The sequence below is a fragment of the Bos indicus genome, chromosome 16, assembly GCF_029378745.1.
Source record: "Bos indicus isolate NIAB-ARS_2022 breed Sahiwal x Tharparkar chromosome 16, NIAB-ARS_B.indTharparkar_mat_pri_1.0, whole genome shotgun sequence".
NCBI classification, from domain to species: domain Eukaryota; kingdom Metazoa; phylum Chordata; class Mammalia; order Artiodactyla; family Bovidae; genus Bos; species Bos indicus.
The window spans coordinates 50,110,566-50,129,811 of NC_091775.1; the positions used below are offsets into that span (position 1 = coordinate 50,110,566).

The window sequence follows — 19,246 nt, forward strand, 5'->3', positions numbered from 1 at the left end:
TGTGCCCTGCATTGAGAAACAGTAAACATCATAAATGTCTACAGCAGCCTTGGCCAAAGGGTATTCGAAGCTGAGTTGCTAGGTTCCCCATTTCCTGGCTGTCCTGCCCCACATGTGTCTCTTTTAACAAAAGTGGCAATTTTGAAAACTCAGTATTAGGAAACCCCAGGGATCTCACCCCCAGAATAAGAGTGTTCTGTCTGTCGTCACTGGCCCCACTTTCTCAGTCAAACACAGAAGTGCCCAGAGCCCCATCTGCTCAGCCTAACGTTCCTCCCTGTGCACTCCTTCTGTCAGGACGGGCAGGAGGCTGGCAGGCGGGGCGGGGAGCTGGACGGGGAGCGTGTTCGTCTGTGTGGTGTCTCACGCCTCTCGGATGCCTGTGTGCAGTGTCAGGTCACCTGTGAGGTGCGCAAGTTCAGGCGCAGGGTGGTGTGTGCTTGGGGTTCCTCCCCGAGGGGAGGTTTTCAAAGCCATGGGGTCGGGGGTATGCCCCACGCACGGCGAGTCTGCATAGGGAAGGGAGCCTGGAACCCTACCCAGGGCATAGACAGGACAGGAAGGGCCAGGTCAGGACCAGAAGGTGCATGTCGTACTTGGCCTCGTGGAGGTCAGTGACCTGTGATGTTGGCTGAGGGGGAAGCTAAGAAATGAGATGGGGCCAGGAGAGCAGGGATGGGTCACAGGAGGCTCCCTGGGCCATCTGGCGTGTGTGTGTAGCTGTCTGGAGGGGTGTAGTGAGGCAGCTGGGAGGAGAGGCGGGAGAGGGCCATGCGGGCCAGCCGCCAGGTCACCGCTGCGCTCTCAGGCATCGTGACGTGTGCTGGAGGGGCCCTGCCTACTGCCCCATCCTCAGGACTTCCCCGGCTCCAGTAGCCCCTGGACACCTGCTGCTGGGCACACCCAGCCTGGCCTGCTCGGCACACGCCCCACCCACTGTCAAAGCCTAGTGTTGTCTCCCTGGTCATGATTATGTACTGCGCATTGAGGTTTCTGACGGCTGTGTGCCTTCTGAGCAAAACTGACGCTCCAGTGGGGTCAACCATAGGCTTCTCCTCCAGGCTGCTGAAACAAGTGTGAGAGGCACTCAGGACATATTGCTCATTGCTCACTCCACTCGGGACTCTATAAAGCGAAGGGTTTCCCCAAGTGTGTGGGTTCCAGCAGGAAATCCTCTGGCTTACTTGGACAGCCTCTTGTTTATCTCGTGTGTCTATCTCATGATAAACTTTGGGTTTCATTTCAAACCACAAACTAGCCGCTCCAAGTTTGATTCACTCTGGGGGCCCGGCAGACCCCACTCTGAGTTCCAGCTGTGACTGGAAGGCTTTGAGGGGGCCAGGACCAGGGCCCCTGCAGCGTCAGAACCCACAGAGCTGCCCCATTACCTGGACGTGTGGCTGGGGACTGCCTGAAACCCTCCATGGTGATCCTGCAGGAAAACAGGACTGTGCTTGCTTTCAGGTTTTGCCAGTTCCCACAAGAAATTGTTCTTCAGATGGTGGAGCGTTGTCGAATAAGGAAGCTGCAGCTGCTCGCGCATCAGTACATGATCCCCAGCAAAGTTGAGTTCTACATCAGTGAGAGCCTGCCCGAGTACTTCACCCCGTATCAAGCAGAGCGGTTCCGGAGGCTTGGGTAAGGGTGGAATTTAGCGTGTATAGTGGGGATGTCTAGCCTGAACAGTTTTGCCTCAAAGTGGGTAAACACTGCGGCATCCCCCTTGCCGTGGTGCTTGCTCACACCCTCACGTGTGGGTCCGGATCTCACAGCTTGTGCACACCTGCTGCATGCCAAGCGTGTTCACTGAGCAGCGTTCCCGCTGATCGGTCGTGTTCAGGCTGCTTTTCAGATGCAGAACTTGTCTGGAGAACACTGTTTAGAGTTTGACTCCTGGACTTTGCCCAGGCTTTGTTTTTTTTCTTTCATTCCAAGCCTAACTTGCCTTGGAACCTGTGGAATTCACTGGGAGCCAAGGACAGCGCGTTTCTGCACCGACGTGGTTCCATAGGTGTGTTCTTTCTTCCAGCTACGTGTCTCTCTGTGACAATGAGAAGACAGGCTGCAAAGCCCGGGAACTGAAGTCGGTGTATGTGGATGCAGTGGGGCAGTTTCTGAAGCTCATCTTTCACCAAAACCACGTCAACAAGTACAATGTGTATAACCAGGTGAGACGCATGGGCCTGCCCCTCAGTGGTGTCTCCCCTCATAGAAGAACCTGCACTCTTCCTTCAGGGTGCTGTCTGTGGGGCAGTGCTAGGCTCGCTGGAGCTGTTCCTCCGATTCAGGGCCACCAGTCACATGTGGCCGTGTATGCTGGGGGCGTGACTGGTCCACGGGCATGGGCTGTGTGTGTCACCCAGACTCAGTAACAAGATGAGACATTTTGAATGTATTAAGTTTAAATATATTGTTACAATCAATTTTATCTGTTTCTTTTAAACTTTGTTTTACTCTGCCAAGTAGAAAACTTAAAATTATCTGTGTGGCATCATATTTCTATTGGACAACACTGTTCTAGGTAGACTTTTGTAAGGTAAATACCCTGATGGAAATTGGGAAGGTGATTTCATGTGGCAAGCAGTCCAGAATCTCTCTGGTTCCCTTTCTGTTGCTTTGGCATAATTAACACAGTGGAAATCAGAGGCATCAGAGCAGTCTTTTTAATTGAAGCAGATATTTATAACACTCCTTGCCCCTTCCAGAGGCACGCAAGTGTTCCAGCCAGTCAGAGTTTATGCTGAGCAGGTGAGCTGGAGGAGAGTCTGAGACAGAGTCAGGTGCCTCGTCCATGCATGACAGCAGAGTTCTGAACCGTCTCTTTCCTCCACTTCCTCTCCTTGTTCACCAGGGGTTCCTTGGGTTTTAGCTCAGCCTCAGTGATTCTCAAGGGCAGGGGCATGTCATGGGAGAATCACTGCCTCGGACAAACTGAGCTGCGTTAATGTCGGTTTTCATTCATTGTCTAACTTACCACCATCAGGTAGATATGATCCCATTCTTAACTCAGGTGGATGTTTCAATATAAGGCTGCATTGAAACTTTGTTACTGTTTTAACATCCTTCAAACATTAAAATAGCTACTTGATTCAACATTAGAATATTATGTAATTTGAAAATCATTAATAATTCTACGTTAGCATGAGATTTTGCAATTAGTGCATTTAGATGTACATCATCCCATTTGATGACAGGATGAATCAGAGTGTTATAAAGGGGTTAAGTCCTGTCTAACATTTATACTTAATTTCTGTTGGTGAATTCTCTCTTAGGTTGCTTTGGTTGCAGTAAATATCATTGGAGACCCTGCAGACTTTGGTGATGAAAGCAATATTGTAAGTCTGGGAAGTTTCATTCCTAAAGAGAGACATTTATTTCTAACAAGGAGGGGTCATTCATTTTTGTCACAAAAGTGTCATCCTATAAATTTTCACAGAAGTGTCTGGTGACCAGCTCGCAGGTGATTTTTCAGCAGCTGTTGTTTTAAACTTTCCTTTGCTCGAGAAGTTTAGTTGTCCCGCCAGCAAACGGGATCACCAAAGCCCCTTCATATCATATCATCCCTTTGTTTTACGTTGTTCCTTTTCCTCTGAGATACTAAGCGGAACTTCCCCCACAGACCTCCAGAGAGAAGCTGATTGATCACTACCTGGGGCACAATGCGGAGGACCCAGCTCTTGAAGGAACTTGCTCTGGGTAAGAGCCCCGCCCGCCCCAGGCCGTAAACTTCTGGGACTTCCTCCCTGGAAGCCAGCTCTAAAGGACCCTGGACTCGGGGGCCCCAAAGCGCGGTCTGGAGCTGAATAAGCCGCTGATGGGATTGTCGTGAATACACTGCAGATTAAGGTCACCCTTCTGTTTAGCACATTTCATTCAGCACCCTTCAGAGAGGACTTCATTTCCTGTGTGGTTCAGTATCACCAAACAAAAGAGCCGTCAGCCATCCTTTGATGTTTTAGTGGCACAGGTAAATTCATAGACGGAACAATTGACCAAGATTGTCAGTTACTGAGCTTCATCCTCCCTCTGCTCAGAGCTTCAGTCCTTAAGGGAGTGAGACCTGCCCGTCTCCAGGTTCTCCTGCGCACCTCTGCCCGTCTCCAGGTTCTCCCGAGCGCCTCTCCACGCTCTGCATGCGCGCAGTTGTGCAAGACTTAGCCATCCTGCTGCCTCTTTAGCAGGTCAGGCTTGGAGGGCAGAGCTGAGGGTACAGCTCTTTCCTCCCTGTGTCCCAGCACCTCTCTGGGACCAAGTCCTCAGCACCCTGCCTAACAGCACCCAGCCTAAGGAGAGAGGAATTCAAAATGACACCCAGGGCCCCATTTCTGACAGCAGCTCCCCAAGAGTGAAAGGATAAGATGCTTAGAAAAGATAAGATGCCTCGATATTAGTAGATGGTGTTTGCCCATGACCTGTGGTGTGTGTCACTCCATGCTTACGGGCACGTGGTCAGAACAGCCGGCTCTTCTGTTTGCATCAGATGTGGGGTCAATTCTCCAGCCTGTCACTCGGAGCCACGGCGATACCAGTCATGCGCCCGGCAGACAGTGAACCTGTCCCCACAGAGCTCCCCAGCCCCTACAGGCCTGGGTTTCATGGTCCCCGCAGCCTGAGTGAGAGGCGGACCAGGGGTCGCCTCAGGTGGTGGTGTGCGTGGTGCCTTGGAGTGGAGGCCACGCTTACAGTTCAGTGTGTAAGAAGGCACAGTGCAGGGTGAGCCATCCCACCTACACAAGCCACGCGGATGCCTCCCCTTGTCAGGTTGGCATGAGGAGCACCTGGGGGAGGCGGGCACTGACAGCAGGTGCCGTCTCCGCTTCCTTCAGCATCGTGGTGGCACCACCTGCAGCTCTGCCCTCGTGAGCAGAGATGACCAAGCTCACTGATGGCTCAGTATCTCTGATAAAAGCCCTCTGGGGAACGGTGACTTCTGTTTAAATCAGTTCTTCTTCAAGTTAGCCACGGGGGACAGCAGACTGCAGCTTCCTGTCCTGCTGCGCCCCCACCCAGGGTTTTCCTGAAGGTGAAGTGAGGTCTTAGCAGGTCACGGGCCACACCTGAGGCTGAGTCCACAGGCGCCACTGGGGCATTGTGAGTGATGGGCACTGCTGACGCTGGGTGTTCCAACATCATCTCAACCTCTGTAGGGTTCTATGGTAGAATGAAGTGTTGGTTTCATCTCTGGAGCTTCAGGGCAGAGCAAGTTAGATTTGAGAATATGGTATGTATTTAGGTAAAAATAGTCACTGTGACCTTGGGCACATGGAGACATTCTGCTGGTCAGTCCTCACTGAGGTTAACAGAGGTGCCACGGCCACCGTGCCTGCTGCTGTGCCCACCAGTACCTGAGTCAAGGCATGCAGAAATAGGATGATTTTGAAAGGGGACGTGGTCCCCTGTCCTGCTTGAATTTATCATTAATCAGCTAAACTTATGACAGATAACATCTTTAATAAGTTTCCCAGCACATAAGGACCCCCGAGCCAAAGTTAACAGGAAGTGTTTACGTCTGATTCCGCAGATGGGGAGGTTCTGAACCACGTCCCTAACTCTTCTGTTGAGGAGTTAGATCGGTGTCATGGTTCTAGACATCAGGCCCAGGAGCTGCTGTCCTGTCATAGAACTAGGAGGAAGGAATGGAGGTCAGAGTTCATGAGAAACCAGTCATTTAGATCATGTTTGGGTCATTTATTCCAGGAAGGATCTTTCTGATCTGCAGAACCGGGTGATGGTGTACAGTTGGACACCTTGATGTACAAGCCCAGTGGTAGCATCTTTAACACTTGTCACTGTTACTGTGGCATGAAATGGAAGCCTGGGCTCAGCCTGAGTCCCCCCAAATCAGCCTCTGCAAGGCCAGGGCCTAGTCGTGGCCGGCTCTGATGTTGGTTTCCCAAGTCTCCAAATGATTCAGGAGCTGATTCTCGTGCACTGTCATGTCCCAGCACCCAGAGCAGAGCTGGGCACAGTCTGCATTTGAGATATCTGTTGAATGAGTGAGTGAGTGAATGAATGAGAGTGAATGAAATGAGTGAATATGAATGAGTGCATGAGTGAGAGAGTGAATGAGTGGGGAAAGAGGTGAGTGAATGAGTGAGTGACTGAGTGAGTGAATGAGAATGAACGAGTGGATGAGTGAGTGAGTGAGTAAGTGCATGAGCAAATGTGAACGAGTGAGTGAATGTGAACAAGTGAGTGAATGAGAATGAATGAGCGGGTGATAGATGAGAGAGTGAGTAAATGAGGTTTGTTGGCAGGAAATACCATAGGGGCGGGCATCTCCCATCTTTAGCCCTGAGTGTGTGGAGAGCACCTCCCCTGCAGTATCACGTAGATTAAAACTGGCTCTAAAATATTCTATTCTTTCCTGTAGGAAGTCTGATTATATCTCTCCACTAGACGACTTAGCCTTTGACATGTACCAGGACCCAGAAGTGGCACAGATCATCCGCCGGTTAGACGAACGGAAGCGTGAGGCCGTGCAGAAGGAGCGCTATGACTACGCCAAGAAGCTGAAACAAGCCATCGCTGACTTGCAGAAGGTACTGCCTCTGGGAAACAGCTCCTCTGCCACCCGCGATAGGCTTTGTGTCTGATTACCCTGGCGCCTGCCCAGAGAAGGGCCAGGCCTCAGAAGGCCACAGGGTTAGCGTGGATTCAGGGGTGTAAGCAGATGAGAGAGACCACGAGCATGTAGTCCTGCAGAGCCCTCCTCAGGGCCGCATGCCATCTAAGGCAGCAGGAAGCTGAGATGCTTAAACCGCTGTGAGCTTGCAGGCGACCGTGGCCAGTCCCCTCCATTCCCTGTGTCCTTCCCCCGTCTCCCGGACATGAGGCTGGTCGCCCACACCGTCCTCGAACCGTTAACTTTGAAACGGTCTCTGCACTGGGAGCAAGTCTGTGAAACGAGAGCTGACGCTGTGTGCTCCAGGTAGGGGAGCGCCTGGGCAGGTACGAGGTGGAGAAGCGCTGTGCCGTGGAGAAGGAAGACTACGACCTGGCCAAGGAGAAGAAGCAGCAGATGGAGCGATTCCGCAGCCGCGTGTATGAGCAGCTGCAGCTGCACGAGCTGGTGGACGCCGAGCTGGTGGGTGGGGCCTGCAGCAGGACCCGGAGTTGGGGGGCCGGGAGAGCTATTCTCCAAATCCACACGGGTGGGCATCAGGGGCTCAGCCTTCACAGGCTCCTGCAGGAGGACTCCAATGATGGACATGGGGCAGGTCAGCTTGGAAGCCTCCCAGCAGATGGCTGTGTCTCCTGGTGGCAGCCCCACCCATGTGGTCCTGGGAAGCACAGGGAGAGGGGCCCCTGACAGCTCGGGCCAATAGGGGAGGGTCCCATGTCCAGACCCGTGTTCCAGGCCAGGAGACAGGCCTGGTGCCCAGGGGATAGCACAGGGAGTGCAGGCTCTAGCTGTCACTGCTGGCTCCTGGCCCCACTCCACCCGCCCCACTCTGTGGTCTCAAACTCATTCCTCATCCTCCCTGGGACTCAGTTTCCCCATTGTTTCCATGGCGGTGAGAACAAGGAACCTGAGATGTGGTCGTCTGCCTAAAGCACTTTCCGCCAGCCCAGCACACGACCACAGCTGAGCCCACTGCACTTGTTAGAGTGACATGAAGTAGCCTGCTCTGCAGACACACAGGGACCAGCACCGGCCGTGTGGGTCCAGCCCGGGTGCTCCCGCCCACCTGCAGCCTCCACGCTGCAGCGCCCACTCTGTGAGCAGCCACCCTGCTTTGGTACAGCGTCCCCTGAGTGATCCACACGGTAACATCAGGTAGTCGGGGGCCGTGACGTGGCCTTGTTAGTGCAGCTTCCACCTGTGTCTTCCCAAGCCAGCGCTCCCCTGGGGAACGAGGTGGGGTCTGTGTGGCGGGGACACTGGGAGCTGAACGGCCCATTTTCCCCCAGATGAGAAGGCCTCTCGACCTGCCCCTGCAGCCCCTGGCCTGTCCCAGCAGCCCCCACCACCAGCCGCCCATGCGCTCCCTGCCACAGCCAGAGGAAAGGGTGTCAGAAAACCGGCTTGCGGACCCTTTTCTTCAGGAGAAGCCTTCATCACACTGCCTGGACGTGTCTCCTCAGCGTCCCACAGTGGACCGGCCACCTCCCGCCACTGACCCCCCTCCCAAGACCCACGTAGGTAACTCAGGTTCCCACCGTGGGCAGACATGGAGGCCCTGTGTCTTGTGGGGGCTTTCCTGGGGAACGAGTGTATCAGAGAACAAAAGCAGGGGGCCTCCTTCCCCGCCCTGCATTCAGGAACACCGCCAGTGACTAAGACTGCCTCCTCTGAGCCTCTGCTGCTCTCTGCAAAGACGTGCTGCAGTGTGGGAGAGGGTGTTTCTGGGAATGAGTGAGGTTCCCGCCCTGACGGGATCTCAGGACAAGTCGTGTACGAGGCCATCCCTGCTAGAGCTGCCTGTGTGGCAGATGGCAGAAAGCCTGTTTCCAATGGGCTACTGGTGTTTATAACTGGGAGTCTAAGAGTCCACATGGGTTTCAGGGTAGGTTTGACTCCTATCTTGCGGGTCCGCTTTCTTGGTTCCGGATGCCCTCTCAGTGGGCTGGACCTGTCCCAGGGGCCTCAGCTTCCGGTCTGGACATCTTGCCATCGGGGAGGTGGGGGAGGGTGGGCGGAATCTGTCCTACCCTGAGCCCATCCCCAGGCCCCAGGTTTACCCTGGTTAGACCGGCCTCATCACCTGGCAGCCTCATTGCTCATGTGGGTCACTGAGGACAGGCCACGGGAGGCCTCTGCTGAGGGCCGCAGGTTTGCAGGCGCTGGAAGGAGTGACAGAAGGACCCAGGGCTTCCACCACGTGTGTTAGTGCAGGGCTGCTGGACAATGGATGCGTTCAGAGGAGGCTTGATAGTTACAAGTAAACTAACGAACTGAGAAAATACCAGAGGTCTTTCCAGAAGAAGAATGTAATAAGTTTTACTCTAGTGGTCTTTTGGCTGTTGAAATCTCTAGTGGTGAGCAGTAATTGTGGCAGAATCTAGATAGCTTGTTGATTAGGTCTGTAACAAGCTTAGAAGGGAATAGAAACTCCTGTCTGATTTTTTTCAGTTACACCCAATTCATAAATTATTCTAACCTGACGAGACTGATACTTCAGTAAAATACCATCGTTCAGACCAGACATGTCCCAGGCAGTCAGCCTATGGGTGTAGACAGGGATCAGCAGGCGAGGGGGGGACCCCACGCCAGGCCCTGTAGCTGCCCTGTCCTCCCACAGCCTGATTCCCTGCCCTACGATGAACGGCCTCTCCCCGTGACCCGCAAGCAGCTCGGGGCGGCGGTCTCCGAAGCAGAGAGGAGAGATGTGCTCGGCGACGAGGCTCGAAGGGCAGACACTGCAGGCGAGCCAGAGCCCCTGACGGAGAAGGCCTTGCGGGAAGCCAGCTCTGCTGTGGACGTGCTAGGAGAGGCCCTGGTAAGGAAAGAGGCCAATGGCGGGTGGGGTGGGCGGCTCCACAGGGCTCCTGGTCCTCTGCCGGTCCCACCCTTGTCCTCACCGTCCAGTGGGAACGTCCTGATGATCAGTCATCACGTGGGAGAGCACGAGCATCAGCTAGGATTTCAGGTCTCCTGATGGCGTCCCTTTGAGCCTGGCCTTTCTTTCTATTTATTTTTCTGTTTTAATTATTTGCCCACGCGCTACAGCATGGAGGATCCTGGCTCCCCAGCCAGAGATTGAACCTGCGTCCTCTGCACTGAGAGGTGGACTTTTAACCACTGGACCACCAGGGACATCCCAACCAGGGCCTTTCCTTGCGGTGCTCACAGGCCTGGGGCCCAGACCCAGCTCCCGCCCGGAGCACTGCTGGCTCCAGGGTCGAGGACAGCAGAGCAAAGAAAATACCAGAGCGTCATTAGCCTCGAGAAGTTCTGTTGGAGCTTTTAATACTGTCCGTGTTTTAATGGACACAGACTTAAAACTTTCCATGCTAGGAGCAGTATTTCTCCAAACCCATGTACCCAGAGGGTGGAGGTCCTGTGTTTAGAAAAGCTGTGTCTTGTTGACACAAACCAAAGCCAGGGGTGCTAGGGTGGGGACAGGGCCGACCGCCCACCCTGAAGGCCGCCCCCTGCCCTCCCAGGTGGCCGGAGCCTACTCCAAGACGTGGTCGCACCGGGAGGACGCGCTCCTCACCCTGCATAAGCAGCTGACGGACACGCCCGTGGGCACCCCAAAAGAGGACCTGAAGAGCACGCTGAGGGCCGCCGTCTTCCTCGTCAGGAGAGCCATCCGCGACATCGTGACCCCAGTGAGTCCCGCCACCCCACAGGGGCCCCCATGTCTGCCGAGAGCTGCCGGGCCATCCCCTGGAGGTCAGGGTGTCCCGGGAAGCAGCCTGGTCCACTCACTGTCATCACCAAGCACAAGGTCACTAGGGATGAAGACCTTGAGTAAGAAACCCGGTCGCCGAGGAGCCTGGGCTCTGTTCCCATGGGCCGTGCCCTCTGGCCCTGTGTGCACAGAGGCCTGGCCGCCGTACTGTTCACGCTACGTTCACGTTTGATCTTCCCGACACCTGAGGAACTTGGAGTTACCAGTGAACTTTCCTAACTCTGAAAGGGCCATAAGAATGAACATCCCCAGTTACACCATCGTCTGCATTCACACAGTACCTTATGCAGTTCAGCAGAAACGTCAGACCCTCGGTCTCAAGGGGCGGTGTCGGAGACCTCATAACACACAGAGATGAGCCCGTGCCCTCCGTGTGCAGGGAACTGTGTGCACAGCAGTTGGCAGTTGGCCATTTTCAGTCCTTCAGACAGCGTGTAGTTTTCAGTGTAACATTCCTGTTGATTACTGAGAGTAAATTTCATGTTTCTTTTTAGTGGAATTGAGTTGAGTGGCTTATCCGTGTTTCTCACTTTTTTCTTAGGTCTTTCAGGCATCTTTGAAACTGTTGAAAATGATAATTACACAGTATATTCCTAAACACAAACTGGGCAGACTTGAAACGGCTCACTGTGTGGAGAGGACGATTCCTGTCTTGCTCACGAGAACTGGAGACTCTTCTGCTCGCCTCCGGGTTATGGCTTCTAATTTTATTCAGGTACAGATTTCCCCAGGATGTTTGAAGCCATCAATAATAAACACATAACCGGAGATACTTGGCTTTCTTAGTATAGTACCTTACAAGGTCCCATCTGTTCAAGCCAGTCATAGGTTATGCCGTGTGATTCACCATCATAACTTCCTTCTCCTCTGACCCAGCAAAATGCTGCCTTAAACATGGCTACAATGTACAGTTTTTCTTTGTTTCTCTTATTTAGCATAGGCTTTTAATTTTAATAAATAAAAATATATGGAGAGCCAGACCAGAATAGAAAAGTGGAGTTAAAAATAATAATAAACAGGTCACAGTCTTGATGAAGTGCCTTTATTCTTTCCACCCACATGCCTCCTCTCGCCTGGGCACTGGGGGAGCCAAGGTGGATGTGAGCAGCTGGGAGTCTGGGGCCCACGCTGAGCCAGGCAGCACAGGAGTGTGCTTTGCTCTCTTGTCAGGAATCCATCTGGGCCAGGAGACCTCAGGTTAAGGTGCAGGGTGTCTGTGAGCTCCTCCAAACGTGAACCCAGTGCCATGAGCAGGCCGGCTTTCTAGGGAAGGAAGCCAGAACTTCCATAGTTTCTCCACCAGGAAGAACCACCGATCTTGTTTTATTTAATGAACTAAAACGTTCAGGGAAAATGAGTGAGTGGCGTTATTTGGGGGAACTCTTTCAAAGGATGCATTGAACGTGCCCCTAATTGTTTCCAAGCCACGTTCACCTCCAGGACGGCAGTGGTGCTGAGCGCCCTCCGTGTGCAGGCGTTCCCGTACTGCACCAGCTTCCGACGGCCTACACCGTGTGGCCATGTGTGGCCCCTTGTGCGCGGCATCTGTGTCTCCCAGGGAGGTCAATGTTCCTGCTGCTCTCGGGGGCTCTCCTCCCTCCTCCTCCCCATTGGTTTCCAGCCACTCATGGGCCCAGAGGCAGAGCCAACGGTGCTGCCAGAATGAGAAGGTGTTTAGGTGGTGTGGCCACAGACCTGCCAAAAACAGACTTCTGTCTGTTACAGCTCATGTTTCATCGATATTTTATCATTTCTTCAGTCTTTTCCTTTAATATTTTATCACTTTTTCTTGCCTTGCATCTGGCTAGTTAAGTGATGAATATCTTAATTATAGAAATACTTGAGTGGAGACAGTAGAGCGTGTGGAGGCACTTACCCTCTTTCATCTCAACCCATCAGGGATCAGTCCATCTGAATATGTGCCTGTTACACGCTTGGCTAAAGTTTAAAAATACTGAAATGGAGGTTCTTACAGCAAGACTTAATTTCTTTTAGAATTTTAGAAATTAGAAAATATTTTTCTTAAGGTTGTGAGAGCCTGAGAAGAGAAACTAAGGTTTTAATCACACTTTCTGTAAAGCTTTAATTCATCTCTAAGTGATCATGGTTCTTATTTCTGATGATTCAGGCTTTTGTTCTTAATTGTTATCATATCTTAAAAAGAAATAGGCGCTTACAGACAAATGACTTTACCGTCATCTGTCACTGTCATCTTTTATTTCCCATTTTTTCCCTCAGTGTTTACTTTGCGACTAGCAATCAGTAACCCCTCTCATTTTCCAGTAAAACTTAGCAGATGCTGTTGGTCTCTCTAGGAGATAGCCTTGTTTAAGGAAGTGAAGTCTCTCCAGGTCATCCCATCTTACCTGGTCCAGCCGCTGAAAGCCAACTCCTCAACTCACCTGGCCATGAGCCAGATGGCACTGCTGGCGCGACTGCTGCGGGACCTGGGCACGGAGGGTGCGGGCTTCACCGTGGACAGTGTGATGCGGGTGAGCGCCTTGGGGTGGCCGCCACAGCCAGGCCCAAGCTGGTGGCTGCAGCACGTGGGTGTCTGGGGAGTGCTAGCTGCAGATCAGTGGGGGGTGGGGTGGAGAGGCATGATTTCAGAACGTCCCTGCTTCCTCTGACACATGTGGGTGCTAGAGCCTGCAGCACCTTCTGCTTCACCTGGTGAACACAGAACAGGAAGGGGACCCCAGATTTAAGAGTGGGCAGGAATGCCGGGGTGACTCAGTGATGGACCCACCCCCCAGGGCAGGAGGACCTCGTGGGAGGTGACAGATGGGAGGGAGCACAGATGAGTGGGCTGGGGAGGTGGGAGGTCACCATCCCAGGTAGGGGGTAGCGGGTTCCTTGCAGTCAGAACATCTCAAGGTTCTTACGGGGTTTGAGGATGACAAGGTTCAGGGTAAAACCTGGCTGTGCTGGTGGAGAGAGGAAGTGAAGAAGCCCAGCTAGTGAGAGACCGATGCCTGAAAGGCCATTATGTATGGGAACGTTGGTATGTTGTGATAGGTTCGTGTGATCCTTAGGATGGATGGATCAGATCCTTCACCTACTTCAAGGTCACACACAGATCCTGAAAAAGAAACATTGAATAAGAAATAAAGTGTCAGAATGATACGCACAGTGAGCCATTTATGTATGTGTGTGCTTAGTCATGTCCCACTCTTTGTGACCCCGTGGACTATAGCCCACTGGGCTCCTCTGTCCATGGGGACTCTCCAGGTAAGAATATAGGAGCAAGTTACCATTTCCTCCTCCAAAGGATCTTCCCAACCCAGAGATCAAACCCGCATCTCTTGTGTCATGTGTTGGCAGACAGATTATTTACCACTGAGCTACCTGGGAAGCCCATTTATGATGTCAAACAAAAGCCTGTGTACACACACATGGCACACACATAATGAGAACGTCTGAGGGTTCATGTCCTCCAGCTTCAGGGACTGATGCCTTGGGAGGGGGAGGGGCAGGTGGAAGGGGCAGGGAGCTGGAGAGACTTCCAAGGGGGCTTGTGCAGTGGTCCTAGCGCTCTGTTTCTTAGAAAGAGCTGAAACAGACATGCCTTGTAATGCTTAGTTTACAGGAGGATGTAACTTTAAAACTGCCATTTATTACCTGAAGTAGGAAAGAGCAAAATGATAATTGCATACACAAGTTCCAGTATAAAATAAGTGAGGGAAAGTCTGCATCTTAGTAGCTGGAATTCTGTGGGCAATGTCTTCTTTATTTTTAAAGTGTTTATATTGCCTCTATGTTTGGGCTTTCTTGGTGGCTCAGATGGTAAAGAATCTGTCTGCAGTGTGGGAGACCTGGGTCCGATCCCTGGGTTGGGAAGATCCCCTGGAGAAGGAAATGGCTACATGGCTACTCACTCCACTATTCTTGCCTGGAGAATCCCACGCACAGAGGAACCTGGTGGGCTACAGTCCATAGGGTCGCAAAGAGTCGTACGTGACTGAGCGACTTAACACTATGTTTTTTCTACGCCAGAAAAACTAAACGTGGCTGTTTTACAACTTGAGTCACAAGAGCGCGTCCCGGCCCTCTTCTCAGTTTTCAGTGCAGGCCCTGGAGCACAGGGTGCGAGAGGTGCGTGAGGCGGCCGTGGGGATGATCCTGGACCTGTACGCGCAGCACCGGGCTCTCGTCCTAGAGTACCTCCCGCCCGACGACAGCACCACCCGCAGGAACGTCCTCTACAAAACGATCTTTGAGGGGTTTGCCAAAATAGATGGCAGACCCACAGATGCCGAGATGAGGGTGAGTTAACTTCCCAAAGTTATGATTTGACCTCATGTTTAAGAAGTAATCTGGTGCCAGAGTAAACTGACGCATGTTTCAAGGAGCTGCATGGACACAGGAGACACTGGTCCTGGTTCCTCCACTGTGTCTGTGAACAGGGGTGATGGTGGCCTCATGTGAGGACATCCTCAGGTTTATCCATAGGAGACATTTAGCACATGTTCACCAACTAGGCTCTAGTATAAAGTAAAGCATTTTATATTTAATTAAAAATAAAACAGTAAAAACAGTAAACATTTATTAGCTGAACCTGGTGGATCTTTCTCTTAATCATAGGTATATTATTCAAATGTCTTAGCGAGGATTGTAATGTATAAGAGACATATGTGCTATAGCTTATCACTCAGTTCCGAAGGCTACCCTAAAAATCGATTCTAATGGAAAATCTTTCCATACCAGGCACAGAAAAGAGCTGCTGCTGAAGAAGCGGAAAAACGAAAGAAAGAAGAAATCAGAGCTTTGCAAGGGCAGTTGGCGGCCCTAAAGGAGATGCAGGCCGAAGTCCAGGTCGGCAGGAGTCTCTGTCTCTCCCCCTCCTGCTTTCGGTCAAAATCCTGTGAGCGATTATTTCCTTATATAGATGAACAGAGAGCTTGGTCTGCTTTTCGTGGGATTCTATAAACAGACATCTTTATTCTTTGCTGTTTCTTCAGTGAGTTCAGGGGGAAATAAAAGGAATCCCCTGCTGAATCATCTGCTCTTCATTCCCGTCGGGGATGAAGCACACTGCTGGCCTGGCTGTGTTTAGAGCAGACAGGACACTTGGGCCTGCAGGAGCTTGGGGGAGTGGGGAGGGACAGGCGAGGACAGGTCCCCCACCCACAGGTCCTCACCTCCTTCAGAGGCTAAGGAGGAAAATAAGCTTGACTCGAAGGTCTGCCTGCCTTGTGCAGGAAGCAGAAGGTTTCAGGCAGACGTTCCCATCAGGAAGCCGTAGTCCCCGTGCACAGGGGATCAGACGGCATTTGGTCCCGTAGAATCGTGTCCCTTCTGAAGGGCCTGCCTCTGTGATTTACACGCGTGTCATCATGCGCTCGCTTCAGCAGCCCATACACACGCGTGTCATCACCCTGGCTTTCATGGTTACGTCCTTCAGGTGACAGTAAGAGAGCAAGGGCGTGGGCATCTGAGCTGGTTACACAGCCGAGGAGTCCCCAGTTGTGTCCACAGCGGATCTCCTGGGAAGTGCTCTGACCGCCACTTTGTAAAAAAGGATAATAAGTGGCTAAGAATGGTGAAAAGGAAAGGAAGCATGGCAGAATATGTGTCGAAGTGCCTGTGACGGAGGGCGACAGTGATGCTGGCGCGTCAGAATCCATGAAAAGAGCAGGAACACGGCCACCTGGCGGGAACAGGGAGGAGGCCCGTGCCCATGAGGGACCTTCCTGGACAGTCAGCAGCCCCTGAGGCCTCCTGGAGCAGGCCAGGCTGCTGCTGCTTTTTCCCAGCACGATGATACAGATGAAGAAACTGTGCAGAAAGCTAAGTGCTCACACGAGGTCAGGAGCTGGAGGTGGCCGAGTTCCGCCCCTTCCATGTTGCCACCGTGGCCCCTGTCACAGTGCCTGTGGGGGCTTGCTGAGGTCACAGGCTGTGTCCCTGTGGTCACGACACGAAGGTGCCCATCCCCCGCCTCCCCTGGAGCACCCTCACTGGCTCCTCTGTCCTTCAGTGTTTGCTGAGCACTCGCAGTGCACCCACCCTTCCTGGGCTCCAGAGGTGCCCCAGGACCACACTGCATGGGCCCCCGTCCTTGTCCTGAGATGACTGCTCATGGCGTCTCACGGGAGGATGACAATTTTTTTTGGTTTTTATTATTATAAAATATATATAAATTTTACCATTTTCACCATTTTTAAGGTTCCAGTTCTGTGTCTTTAAGCATATTCACCTCATTGTGTAACCACCACCACCACCAGCTGTCTCCAAAACTTTTGAGAATGGCAGAATATTTTTAAATCGCCTGATTGCTCCTGAGTTTTAGGGAAAAGCTGTAAATTACTAATCAGTTTTCTAATCTGTTCAAAGCATAGATTAAGGTAAAATTTATAACTAAAATTTCACTTTTGGCACAATTTGTTTCCCTGCAAAGTGTACTAACCCACCATTACCTAGAACCCATCTATAAGTTTACCTTCTCTAGATACGTGTATAAATCATGTGAACCCCATTAGCAAGTTCAACATCAATCTATTAAGTCTGTCCCTAGCCCAGAATAGTGTTTGTGTGGTTTTGTGTTCAGAACTGAAGTTTGAGAGAAGTCCCTCGCTGTCAGGTAAACTGTGATTCCTGCTGTCACAACAGTGTCTGTGCATGCACTCAGGCCACGGATCGGGGGCCGGCCCATCCCTGCTCTCCAGCCAAACTGCAAGCCCTCCTGAGACTCCCTTTCCCCTGGGCCAGGGCAGCCCAGGCTGGCGGGTCTAGCAGCTCACGTCGAGCAGACTGGCTGGTGCGAGAGGAAAGCCTGGGGTGGGAGGAGCTCCTGGATGCTGACACAGAAGCCACCAGGGCTTTTGAGCAGAAGTGAATCCCTTACTAGGGCATGATGGGTCCCTCTGGCCCCTGTGCTTGAGGTGGTGACAAGGGCAGGCATCCAGGTGTGTGAAAGCAGAGCCTGCAGGCTGGCTGATGGGCCGGGGCCAGGCCACATGGGGAGAGGAGGGAGGCGTGACGTGTCCAAGTTTCCTGACTGTGCTGGGCTCCACGCCAGAGGCTGCGAGGGCACGGGCATGGGGGGAGCACAGGGCGGGGGGGGGGGGGGGTGGTGGGAGCAGGAGTTTGGTCTGGGTAAGTCACATTCACGTGACATCAGAGGCCTGAGTACGTTCTGAGCAGCAGAGAGGCCAGCTGACAGGACAGACATCCAGGTCATGAGCACAGAGGTGGGTGTCCAGCCTGGAACTGGACAAGGGCACCCTCAGGATCTGTACAGATGGGGTGGACTGAGTCCCAGAGGAGCAGGGGACACCCTGGGAGCCCAACTAAGAAGGGCCTAGAGGAGCGGGCTGGGGAGCCACATGCCACTGGGAGCCCACAGAATGTCCCACGGGGGACACCATTGGTGAGCAGGTGACCCAGAGGAGAGTTAAGTGGCCTTGACAAAGACTGGTTTCCATGGAGACAGGGCAGGAGCCCCGAGGGAGGGGCCATGGGGGAGCAGGACAAAGGAGATGGTGTAAGGTCAAGTGTGGGCGACTCTTTCAGACAAATGTGTTGTTTGCGGATGTAAATTCTGCCTCAGACCCTGAGGTCACACTTGAGGATCACACTGCATCCTGGATAGACTCTCATAGGCACTGCAGCCGCCTGACCTGAGCCTTCTGTCTTTGTGTTTTAGGAAAAAGAGAGTGAAGCTACAAAGGCCAAGAACCAGGGTACGTAGAATGTACATCACGAAAATTCTGCATTGAAACCACCTCTGTATATTCAGCAAACATCTTCATCCCAGACGCCGCAGAGCCAAGTGTAAAGCATTGCCTGTTACTAACTTGTACTTTTAAACTGTATTTCATATCCAGCTGGTTACTAAAACTTTGAAAGTAGTTTTCTACAAAAAGTTACTTAAATCACTTTCTCATTTCTTTAGACACTCAAGAAAGGAAAGTGGCCCCACCAAACGCTCCAGAAATTCCAGATAACCACTATTTAGACAAGTGAGTAGAGCCACCTCTAACCCACTGTGGGGTGATTAGAGGGACCAACCATGAAAGCACTGTGAGACGTAATATTCTCCCGGCTCATTAGGGTTCCGCGAACTGATCGGCTCTTTTCAGTGACTTCAGAAGCTCAGAAAAGGCCTCCAAACCAGGCAGCATCAGCTGAGTCAGGATAACCTTCCCTCTCTTCCCCGACAGAAGTGAGCAGCCTATTTGTCAAAAGGCCTGTCACAGACTCAAAAAACTTTTTTGATGTTTTATGGAAGTGCTGTTGATGACAATGTATGAATTTGTGTTGTATGGCACAGTGACTCAGTTACACATGTATACACATTGTTTTTCAAATTCTGTTCTATTATGGTTTATCACAGGGTGTTGAATATAGTCAGGCTCATTTTACAGGAGCAAAATGCTTTTTCCTGTCCAGTGGCCGAGACAAATCTACGAGGAATTTAAGAGAAAGGTCTTGGTCTACTCAGGGCTTCCCTGGTGGTACAGTGGTGAAGAGCTTGCCTGCAATGCAGGAGACGCAGGTTCATCCCCAGGGTCAGGAAGATCCCCTGGAATAGGAAGTGGCAAGCCACTCTAGTATTCTTGCCTGGAGAATCGAGGAGCCTGGCAGGCTACAGTCCATGGGGTTGCAGAGTCAAACGCTACAGAGTGCGAGCATGCGCGCGCGCACACACACACACACACACACAGAGTCTACTCTTTTTTTGTGACTTAAAATATCCTTTCTTCTTGATGACACTGACAGAATTCAGAGGGATCCTAAGCTAGTTTATCTCAGACGCCCGCATGGTGAAGCCTTTTTTTACATCTGTAATAAGGAGCCATCCGGCCGTCCCTGAGGACCCTCTGGTGAGGTGTGGCCCTGCCTCCAGGTCCAGCTGCAGCCCACTCAGGACCGGGACCGTG

General features: G+C 52.2%; 1 protein-coding gene across 4 annotated transcripts in view; it reads left to right on the forward strand.

Moving 5' to 3' along the window:
- Nucleotides 1–19,246, forward strand: part of CEP104 (centrosomal protein 104) — a 40,152-nt gene that overhangs the window by 13,588 nt on the left and 7,318 nt on the right. For 2 of the 4 annotated variants that reach the window (XM_019976253.2, XM_070768324.1), the window contains exons 3-17: nt 1,465–1,638; nt 2,030–2,168; nt 3,273–3,335; nt 3,620–3,696; nt 6,374–6,542; nt 6,932–7,087; nt 7,915–8,142; nt 9,246–9,443; nt 10,111–10,278; nt 10,903–11,076; nt 12,677–12,853; nt 14,421–14,627; nt 15,069–15,176; nt 18,010–18,046; nt 18,259–18,325. In XM_019976253.2, coding sequence (XP_019831812.1) covers nt 1,465–1,638; nt 2,030–2,168; nt 3,273–3,335; nt 3,620–3,696; nt 6,374–6,542; nt 6,932–7,087; nt 7,915–8,142; nt 9,246–9,443; nt 10,111–10,278; nt 10,903–11,076; nt 12,677–12,853; nt 14,421–14,627; nt 15,069–15,176; nt 18,010–18,046; nt 18,259–18,325 — 2,142 coding nt within the window. The remainder of the gene's footprint in view (nt 1–1,464; nt 1,639–2,029; nt 2,169–3,272; nt 3,336–3,619; nt 3,697–6,373; nt 6,543–6,931; nt 7,088–7,914; nt 8,143–9,245; nt 9,444–10,110; nt 10,279–10,902; nt 11,077–12,676; nt 12,854–14,420; nt 14,628–15,068; nt 15,177–18,009; nt 18,047–18,258; nt 18,326–19,246) is intronic. The other 2 variants (XM_019976254.2, XM_019976255.2) reach the window with 2 other exon arrangements.